At 40.2% G+C, this 11,404-nt stretch overlaps 1 protein-coding gene across 1 annotated transcript in view; it reads right to left on the minus strand.

Annotated features, from left to right (window-relative positions):
- Positions 1 to 3,389, minus strand: part of TFB1M (transcription factor B1, mitochondrial) — a 57,320-nt gene extending 53,931 nt beyond the window's left edge. The window contains exons 1-2 of the mRNA XM_082668998.1: positions 3,215 to 3,389; positions 368 to 519 (exon numbers count right to left, since the gene is read on the minus strand). Coding sequence (XP_082525124.1) covers positions 368 to 519; positions 3,215 to 3,347 — 285 coding nt within the window. The 5' untranslated portion in view covers positions 3,348 to 3,389. The remainder of the gene's footprint in view (positions 1 to 367; positions 520 to 3,214) is intronic.
- Positions 3,390 to 11,404: the final 8,015 nt, after the last annotated feature.

The following is an 11,404-nucleotide window of genomic DNA, read 5'->3' on the forward strand; positions in this document are numbered from 1 at the left end:
TTAAATGAGGTTCTCAGAAGTCAGTATTGGCATTACTTAGTTTTACTTATTTTTGAAAGAACGGGCCATGACATGCACAGCTATTGGTAGATTAAAAAAAGGTCACACAAGGCAATTAGTTTGTTTAGTATCAATGCATAAAGCAGGTTTATTCAAGCGGTGGCCAACAGTTCATGTGGGCATGCTGGCTAGAAATGCAGATTCCTATAGCACTGCAGACTATGCAATCAATCTCTGGAACGAAGCCTGGAGAGCTGCACTTTGAGGAGCAAACTACAGAATCCTTGGATACCCTGGGGTTTAAGAAGCGTTGTTTGAAGATTTATGTTGAGTTTTTGCCTCCTAAAAAAGACACCAAGTATCTCACCTGTAATCCAGGAATAAATCGACCATCCTTTTCAACCACCAGAAGTTCAGCAACACCGGCATTGAGAATGGATCTTGTGATTCCCCCAGGCCCAGGGCCCACTTCATAAACATAAGCATTTGTCAGACTGCCAGCTTTCCTTACAATTTTATCTAGAGAAAAGAAAGTTTCAGTCGATTAGCTTGGCAAATTTCAACATATGGAATTTAAAAAGAAAAATAATCTACACAAATTCTTATCAGCAATTACTCAATCAACTAATCTTTTATATATAACATATAGAATATTTATCCCATTATTTAACGCTCAACCTAAACCAACATATAGTGGCCATTCAATATTCTACCATATAACTGGTAAATTGTACCAAACCCTTAATAAAAATAAGATTACCATAACAAATTTCCTTAATGTAAATTTAGCCGACATGGTCTTTTCTACCCATTCCTCTGCCAAACCAATCAATTCCTAAGAAGAACTGCCTGGAAAAGCACGCACCACTTCTCTACAGTTGTTGAACGCTGAATATCTGAATAAGCAAGATGAGTTTCACACTCAGAATTTCCAGTGCTGCAAGTTAAAACTCCAGAAGCAGAAAGTGCTGGCAGTCTCTACTTTTACTAGCAGGCATCTAGCTGGTGGTCAGTATGGCAATGGCAGTAAGTTCCTAGCTGAGAGGACTTGCAGAAACTTGGATTCTCGCTTATTTTCAGGAAAAAGTGACATTTAGCAGTGGAGGTTTTTTAAGCTTTGCAAACGTGCAAGTTGATATGAGAAAATTCATTTTTTAATTAATCGATCTAAGTAAGCAGACCTTAAGAAATCATGGAAAAGCAGATGACTGAGGATTCACTGCCATCAACCATCCCTTCTGGGAAAACAAACAACAGACTGGTTTTATTGACTGAGATATTAAAATCCAAGCAATTGGGCTTCCTGGGATAGTGGAAATTTAGCCACTGAAAACATACCAGCACTCCACTGCACTGTTCACTGATACCGCACAGTCTCATTTTTGCTTCTATTATTGATAACCAACCCTTGTAGGCTTAGAGGCAAAAACAGGCTCTCAACCATCCAAAAATAGTTTTCTCTTTAATGGGTGCCAGGAGAAAACTTGCACCCACTGACCACCTATTTATTACAGGTGCTTTACATGCTTTCTCGCAGCAAATCCTTACAGCACATTAACTAAGAACTACTATCCCAGTTTAACTTCTCTACACTTCCTGGCTTCCTTGTTTATTATTTTATTCGGGTGAGGTCACCTAGAAAGCAAATGCAAGAGAAGGGACTCCAGCTCAGGTGTAAATCCTAAAGCCACTCCTTCCTCCACTAAAGACCAACGCCTCTCGGAAGGAACAGAGTCTGCATTAAGCACAGGTATCGTGAATTTCATATTCTCATTTTTTTTTTAATGGAGAGCTATCACAGTTGGTAGGACAGTCGTTCCACCTTCAACTTTTCAGAAACATTCAAATACAAATGACTATCAAAGAGGCACTGTCAATTCACTACGCTTGGGTTTCCATCTTGCTCTGCTCACACCTGACCTTCTCACCTCACACAAGTACCTTAATTTCCCTTCACTTTGGTTCCTATAGAAGAGGGAATAATAGTACCTAGATTCCAGAATTCATTCCTAAAGGTGAATAAAGACTCGCATGAAAAAATGTACATGAAGGATTCTTTTGGAAATTTAAAGACCTGTATTTTCAGTCCTGAAAACGGTGCTCTATACCTAGAATGTGGCTAATGACTAGTAGAAAACGTTGGTCCTGGTTTACTACCAGAAGCAAAGAATCTGAGAGGTGGGTAACCTTTTAAAGCTCTTATAGTAGAGCTCTCCTCGAATTAAGACGAGAAAACTGAAACCACGTTAAGCTATTTTTACCCAGTTATACTGCTACTAGCCTGTCCACACTGCTATTCTATGTCCAAAAGAAAACATCCTATCCATGCTTTGTGGACTGTACTTCATTTAACAGAGGATGAACTTTCGGGGTGTGATCTACTGATCCTTTCAGTTTCTGAAGAGGGGCCAAACAGAATGAAATATCAAAACCTCAGAAACGTTAAGTACTCCAACCGTGAACTAGTGGACACATTTGATATACATCGTATTATTGAAGTCTCAGCTTTTAGAACGACCAACACTCAGAAACGGTGGTAGAGGTTAAACGAATACACACGTTTGTCAAAATGTATCACACTGTGCGCTTCAAACAGGTGAATTTTATTGTACTTTAAATGTTACTTCAGGAGTGGGAATGTAAACTGACTAAAATGTAAGCTCCTTGGGGACAGGCTTCGCCTTGCTCACTCCCATATCCCATCTTCAGCTCTAGCACATAGGGGCTGGTTTAATGTAAAATCCTCGAGGATTAGACTCAACAAGTAAAAGTTTAAATAACGAATCCCATGAAACTGACACTCTTCCGACACTGTTACTGATAAAATCCCTGCTCTAATTTAACTGCATAAAAAGCCAACCTAGTCAACACGTGCAGTGTATTTCGTATTGTTAACACACCGAGACTCGGATTCCAAAACCGCCTTTCAGGAAACGCGAACCCTTCTACGCCTAGTGTTTGCTCGGCGTCCGCACAACCTGCCTTCAAGAGCCCACGGCAAACACCCCTGAGCAAACAACGCATTCCACCTCCCCTGGGCGGCGGGACTCCGGAGTTCTTTCAGTTCAAAGCGGCAGAAGGGCCTGACTTAAGTCCATTACACGCCTGTGCCCGACCCCCGTCACCCGCCCGCAGGGTCCGCGCGACCCGCCCCCGACCCACGCCCCAGGGACGCGGGGGGAAGACATCCGGGGAGCACTGATAAGCCATCCACCTGTCAGCCTCAAGTCCAAGAGAAAATTCTGGGATAGCTGCTTCACGGCTTGCAGTCTAAACAACTTAATGATTTCTCGAATCGTGGGTAACGGCGGGAGACGGAAAGTGCCGAGCGCCCTGGACGCGGCCATGAGCCCCGACCCCGCCGCACAGGTCTCACGCAGGTCCTTTCCCGCGGTTCCTAAAGTGAAGGTGGGCGAAGAGCCGGGTAGAACTATGGCCCGCCTCCGGGCCTGCCTTATTGGTCAGACGTACCCCGCCGGAAGCGATGGGACGCGAACAGGAAGTCCAGGCGCACACATGGCGCATGCTCCCCGTCCGTTTAAGCGCGGTGAGGTCTGGGTACACGCTGGTTTCCGCACGTGAGGGCGGGGGAGGCGTCTACGGCGCCGGGCCTCTAGTGGTTGGGCGGTGGCCGGAGCGGCCCGGGGCGGGGGCGGGGCGAGGCGGGGCCTGGGCAGGAACGGGGAGGGTCGGATCCAGGGATTGGTGGATGAAGTTCTCCAGGTGGATGGGCGTACCTACAGCCTCTCTGTGAGGGGTCGCGGGTGATTAGAGGCAAGACTGTTGATTGCTAATAAGTCTCTTATGGTTAGGTGTTTTTAGAACCTCAGCACTGCAGGTGCCGGGTAGCAGGTTTCTAACTTCTCTTGGCCTTATTGTTACTATTTTTCTTTTAATCTGTTAAGTGAACATAATATCTGCTTTGAAATTGTGGCGCTGAGAGAGGTCACCTGGCGTGTAGATCCAGAACGTAGAGCAGTGCATGCTGTGTGGTAAAGCCGCAGTCAAAGATGGCAGTTACTGCTATAATTATCTGGCAGGTGAATGCGGCCCAGAGGAGTTAAACAACGTCAGCACAGCTTGTTCGTGAGAGAGCCAGAGTAGAACCCAACTCCTGTCCCTTCAAAATGTCATCAATTAGAAAAACCGCTTTGTTTAGTACTTTAGGCTGTAGGAAGTGTTTTCGTGTATATAAAATACTTGTTTTTGAACCTTTCACTAACAGTGTTGTGAAATAAATAGGGTAAATATTACTAGCCTCCATTTAGAGCGGAGGAAACAAAAAGAGAGGTGAGATACCGTAATGAAACTCACAAAGCTAGAAAACTGTAGAACCCAGATCCAATCTAAGTTTCCCGACGCGTGTGGTGGCTGCTCTTTCTGCTAATCTGCCTACGAATTGAGTATTGTTTGTCGCCTCTTGCATAGCTCCCCAGATTTTCTTATTGCCCCTTCATCCTGCAAGCCTCTCTTTGTAGCAACTGGAAAACGAAGGATGAAAGGGAAGGAAAATTAAACATGATAATACTGATAATAGCTAACATTCACTGAGCTTTTCCAAAGTATCAGGCTTCACAGCCGAGTGCTTTAGGACCATCATCTCCTTAATTGTTACAAAAGATTAAGTCTTAGAGAGGTTCAGCAATTTGCCCTAGGCTGCCCAGATAAAAAGTGGTAGAGTCAGGATTTAAATTCACAATTCTGTGTCCAGAGCCTGCTTTTTAAGCAGTGCAGTGGAGAGGTCATATGACTTGCCTAGGATGGAAAACAACAAAGCAAAGAAAGATATTAAAAATCTCTCTGATAGATGGGAGAATTTAGCTTTTCTAACCCTGTTTTTTTGTGAATTGCTCATTGGTCACAAGTGAATGATAAAATTTTATATTTCTCAGAATAGTAAATTTAAAATAAATCTAATGGAAAGCCAAGTAACTGTGGGTATGATTTGGAAATGAGGAGCCCATTGAAATCCCAACGGAAAACCCAGCCACCTGCTCTTATAGCTATATTAAAAGGAACTGTAAGATAATCTGATCTGATCTACCTCCTAGCTTTAGAAAATTGGGAAGTGACTCCCATAAAGGTGAGGTGATTTGCCCAAGGTGGCATAGAAATGTAGGCTGAAAGTCTAGACCCTTGATTCAGAGCCCTTACTTTCCACAGTAAGGGCTGGGAAGGTATTCATTCACAGTTATATTCAGTTTCATTTATTCCTCACAACAGTCCTATGTGGATGAGATTATTATCCTTATTTCTGTGAAGAAATAGAGGGAGATGAGGTCATTTGACTTAGAGAGAAGACTTAACCTGAGTTCTTTCTTTTCTGAGTTCTGATCTTGTCCACACCCCTCAAGTATTAAATTATTTTAAAGTTAATTATTTAATTAATGTATGTTAATTTTAAAATAATCTTATTTTAAATATATAGAATATGAATATAAACTTAAGTTTATAGTTTTCATATGACTAACTAAAACACAATTACAGTGAATACATATTTAAAGCTACAAAAGCAGTACAGATGATGCATGATGTTAAATCACTGCTCTTGATGCAGACTGGCAGGATTCTGTTTTTTGAAGTTCAGCTTTGCCAAATGCTATAGTGTACCACGTAATGATGGAATTTTCTCATCAGTTTTCTGGATCCAAACTACCACTAAATCTTCGTTCAGAAGTTTTGCCATTGTCGCTTGCCTTTATCTTGGAGGAATATGAAAGCTACATGTTAAGTCAGCTTGTGTCTGTTTTCATTAGCTTCGAAACAAATGAAGTCCAATTACTTGGCACTAATGCTATCATGAGTACACATGTTGCATGGCAGTTAGTAGGAGGGTATTCAGATGATCCAGAATGTGCTCACGTGAACTTTTTAAAAGATTAACATTAGCATAAAAACAAAACAAAAATTTAAACGGCAAAAACAAATTTACATGGAGAATTGGTGGATTCCGAAGAATTTGTTTTCACATCTAAATATGAGAATTATTGTCTTATGCCATGCTGTCTTAATAATCAATATTTGAGAGGTGATGACCTTTTATTCCCAAAACAGTTACTTCAGTTAATTCTCATTTCAATTCCGTGGTGGAGGTTTATAAAGATATTCAGTGTGCCCTGCTATGCTGCCAGCAAGGGCACAGCTCAAACTCCAATCTTCTGACTCGGCTAGGCTCTTTTACCTCTGGTGTGTATTAAATAGTTGCTGAACTGAATTTAAAAATTCCACCTTAAGAGAATCTTCCAAGTTTCTAATAGTTCTTGAGATCTAATTTTTATCATCATAAATATCTCATCCTCAGTCTTTTAGTTTTCAGAAAATTTTGCGTAACTCCCTGCAAAGCCTATGAAATCAGCAGGGGGTGTTTTAGTAGTGTATTTCACATATTATTGCAAACAGTTTTATCCCTTAAAAGAGACGTATGCAGTTTCATGAGTTTTGAGGCTTTGAAGTATCTGCTTCATCTAGATACAAATTTTAATATGCTAAAATATTATAATTAATACAGAAATTCCTAGCCCCACCTATCAGTGCAGATGAAGAACTGCAAGTGATTTCTACTAAACTATAGTACAGAATTCTAATCCTCATAAATCCCAGAATGGTTATATGGGAAAATTACTTATCATTTTAGTATTATTTTAATGAAAATGCATAGGTGACTTTGTTTGGTATAAGTAACTTAGTGTCTATTCACAGAAAAAGTGCTAATTCTAAAAGGTTGTCATTTTATAGTTCCCTGAAAGAGACTTGAAAGCCACAGAAAGCAGTATGTTTCTGCCATGTGGGAATTTTCAGAGAAAATTAAATGTGGCCAGGAATTGCCAAACTGAACTTTTTAAAATAACTATTATGGTATGTAGAGTGCCCTTTTCTGATAGTATTTTATAATTCCATGTAATATGACTCCATGCTCTAGAGAAATGTTGAGATACATGTTGCACTATTTAGTGTTTTTTTTTTAATGACTGTTTGTCATTTAACAGTCATTAAACATTGACTGTTTGATGCCCACTGTTCACAAAGGAATCTAGTGACCTACCTAGAGGGAAGAAGGGAATACATGGTAATTCTGAGCAGACAGACCAAATGCTTATTCTTTGCAGATGGAAGCAGGGCAATGATGGCAAGCAACACAGGCTAACTGCCTGAGGGAACCATGTAAGAGTTACACTATTTTTAAAAAATATAGTGTTTATCACTGTTACAGGCAGTATTTGAAAGCCCGCTGATTATCCCCAAAGATCTGTGGACTGTTGTCAAGTCTCCTAATGAGGTGGTGAGAGCAGGCAACCCTCACCACTCAGGATGACTCAGCTGGGGGTAGGGATTTTTCCTACGGAATAAAGCAGATCTTTTTGTGAATGAAGAAGTCAACATATGCTAAAGGCATTGCAAAAATAATTAGCTTGTATTATATCAATTGTTTATTAGTTTAAGCCTCAACATTTAATTGGGAGAAAAAAAGGTTAAGAATAAATAAAACTGTGAATATGAATACATTTGCATTTAAGGCTTTTCCATGCATTAAAAAATTTACGTGGGAACAAACTGCTCTGTGAATGAGGAGACCCTGTGAACAGCCAGTAAATGGGTCTCCCTGGGCATCTTGGAGACAACTCCCTGTCCCTCCCCAGCAAAGGGACTACGGGGTGGACTAGACCCTCAGTCAGGCCACATCTGTTCCTTCTTTCTCTGTTCTAGGTTCCCTCTCCTTGCCCATCTCTAGCTCAAGCCCCAAAGACCAAAGAGTGTAGGCCGAGGCCATAGGAGCATGGCAGTGCCGGCGGGCACATACCTGGCCTGGGATCCTCATTCTTGTCGGTACAAGTTAGTGAGTTGTAATTCACAGCAGCGGGCTGCCTATTCCTCCAGCTGAGAAGGGATTGGGGAAAACAGAAGGAAGAAGGATGGAGGGGCTTGGTCAGAGGAGGAGGGCCAGAGCAGCTCTGTTGGAACCCTGTCCTTTCCCTTGTGGCCCACCCGGAGCCCAGTGCCTTCAGACTGCCGTTGAATTTACCATACTCCTCTGTCATACTATACTTCCCCTCTCCTAAACTGTCCAATCGTGGATGTAACCCCAAGGGCCTTTAATTTAGCCTGTTCAATACTTCTGTTGTTCTTTTGTGAGGGCAAGGAAGGGTGAGTGGTTCTAATTAGGCAGAAAGGTTTAGGTAACAGTTATATTAAACCAAATCAAGTGCCAGTGCAAAACAAAGTATTAAATTATCATTACAAAATGTTAAATCATGTTTTGAAATGTATACACATAGTATTGTGACTGAAATCCTGTAATTGTAGACTATATAAAAAACAGTTTGCTCATGAGACTTGCACATGGGAGAGACAGTGGGGAGGGAAATGAGAGTGCTGGCTTAGGGCTGTAATAACTGTAATCATTAATTTATATTGTATTGTGTTCATTATATTACACAGTGTCATTATATTAACCATATTTTATCACATTGTACCATATCATACTATAATTTATATATTATATTTTGAGTTAATAAGCTTTTGTGGTTTCACTCAGGAATCCAATCATGACTTAAACTATTATTTCTATTAAAAATGCCTCCCAAATTCCAGTGAATTTACAAATAATCTGCCACAAATAATCAACCTGAACTCTGGTAACCGTTTCTGTCATTCTTATTCTCTTATGCTGAAATATGCAGCCACTCCATATCCCTTTTATATACTTTTCAAACTTTTTAGACTGTGATCCACAGTAAAAAAATGCCTTTTACATTGTAACCCTGTACACACATACTGTCACACGCAGACGTTTCATAGAACACTTAACCTAACTATGTGTGATCCAATCTATTTCCTAGTCTATTCTTTTTTAATCATTTATCTTTTTTTTCTAAAAAAATGATTGTTACAATATATTAGTTTCTACTGCTCAATGATGGATTCTGACCTGCAGTTTGTAACACACTGTCTTATTTTCTTATTGTCCCCTAAGCCTAAGAAGTGTATCAGGGTCTACTCTTCCAAGGTCTCTGTCAGTTTTCCTTCATTCCCCTGTGATGACTAACTCATGTGACATTTTTCTTTCTTTCTAAGTTTTGGAAATGCCAGCAGCGTAGGTCACTATCACATACAGTAGGTGGGTAATTCTTTTCTTGAATAAATGTATATAGTCCCAACTTAATTTATTGTAAAATATAATGATTCATGTCATAACAGAAAGATCATATACTGTTTTCTCACTCTCTTAAACGAATTGATTTTGGGACGTCTCATGATACATTTCCATTCTTGTATATTAAGTGGAAGACAGAGCATTTTGCTTCTTTTCTGTTGCAGGATTAAGGTCTCGTATATCATGTTCACTGTTAGAAGGAGCCTTGGGAAGACATGGAAGCTTATACAACTTGGGAGGCTTTCTTTAAGAAAAAGAATAAAAAATGATGAATATAAAATTAGATATGAGAGTCATTATTTATTTGGAATAATGAAAGAAATTACAAGCATGACAAATAGCACACACATCACAACATCTGAAAAGTAATGTAATGTTTTTACGAATTAACTCCTTTCAAACTGCTTTCCTAATTTTTCCCTGACACTTTTGGAAGCAAATTCTTTGGTGGTTTTTTCATGTGAGGAGGTTTTGAGAATATCTTCCATAGAGAGAATAGAAAGATAATTGAGTGTTTCCTCCACTCTGATTGATTAAAACTTGGTTTTCATTTTTGATAGTTTAGAGACATTTATTGCAGCTTCAAACTCATTATTGGCAATGTCACGTAAATAGGATTGTTGTCAAATTTGGAAAATCTCTTTTAAGCTTTTTGCGTATATGATCTGTATATAGGGCATTTCAAGTTTTTTTGTGCTGTGTCTAATCTTAAATCCTTTGAATTGATGACACTCGTTAACAAATTTGTCATAGGCATCCTCATTGTAATGACGTATTATGAGTTTGTATTAGAGTCACTGATGTCAGTATTTGGTGTCAGATAATCAAGATATTTAATTTTTTCCAATGTATTCATATGATTCACTTCTCCTTATTAATTGGGTTATCAAATAGTCCATAAACCTATTCCTTACTTCTACTCAATTTATTTATTCCTCTTAATAAATTACTGCATTTGATATGATGAATTTTCTGGTTGCAATTCACTTCTTGATATAAGAATAATTTCTATTGACTTTATTGCTCTATTTATCACTCTATTGCTTTTGTTTCTTACTATTTTTTAATCTAAATTTTCTTTCAGCTCTTTAAATACACAAATTTAAAGATAACAAAAAGCATACTCCATATTCACACAAATCAGGAGTCTATAATTTTGCATTTGTTTTACTGAAATGTTCTAAAACATCTTTCCAAAGTTCAATTAAAATATGTATTCCTAACTCACCTTCCACTTTCGCCAGACTCCCAAAGTGGTCTCGGCCACCAGAACATCACCTGGACAGAGACAATGGTCTTAACTGTGGTTAAAATGCCTTACGTTTGCAAATTTTACAAAAACGCACAACCATGTGAGTATATTTCCAGGGACCCTCCCAGGGCCTTGCAAGAGGTTTTTTCAAGTCGAGGCCTGTCGCTTCAACTTCCCGAGCTTCACGGCTCATCTGCCATGTGCAGGAACAAGGGCCAGGCTGAAGGACCTCTGGGAGACACTGTTATTAGAGGACCAGTCCTGCCACCAAGGCAGAACCAGGGCTTCTTTACAGTATGAATATCGTAGCTTGTAGCACCTCAAAATCAGATCCTGAGGCAAAGGTGTGGATGCAGGTAGGTTATATGGGAGGTAATTCCAGGAAGGACAGAGGAGGAAATGGGAAACCTGTGATGGGAATGGGAGAAAAGTTAATTAAATGTGGTTAAAGAGTAGTTTAATGCTAGGGCTCTAGGACAACTAAGCCTCAATCTCGCTGAGGACACGTTGAAAAACTTTGTGAAGCCTAGCTCATAGTTTTCCCACTAGAAGCTGGGGAAGCTGCCCCAAGCCCTCAGAATGGAGGACAGCAGTGGAGGCGGGAAGCTGTCAGTCCGCCTGGAATCACAGCTGCAGGTAAACTTAGGAGGATACAGGGACACGGGGTGGGGCAGGAACTCACAGCACCTGCTGCGCTGTGCAAACCCTATTCCCCCCGAGAACTTAGGAACTCAGAGTTTTTCAGAGTGATAAGGAATCTTCAGTGTTGTGGACCTTTCTTATTTTATTACAACGACTTTGAAGTTAGAGGGAAGGGAGTCCAAAGACAATGAGGACGCATCCCAACTTGCCAAAGAAAGTTCTCTAATGCCTGCAATCAAACCGTAGAATCAAGACGTTCTGAGCTAGAGATAAGTATTTATTTTCCTTAAGCCAAAAGAATACACTTGGAGGGCTTCCCTGGTGGCGCAGTGGTAGAGAGTCTGCCTGCCGATGCAGGG

This window comes from Grampus griseus (genome assembly GCF_964374135.1).
Source record: "Grampus griseus genome assembly, chromosome: 13".
Lineage (NCBI taxonomy): Eukaryota > Metazoa > Chordata > Mammalia > Artiodactyla > Delphinidae > Grampus > Grampus griseus.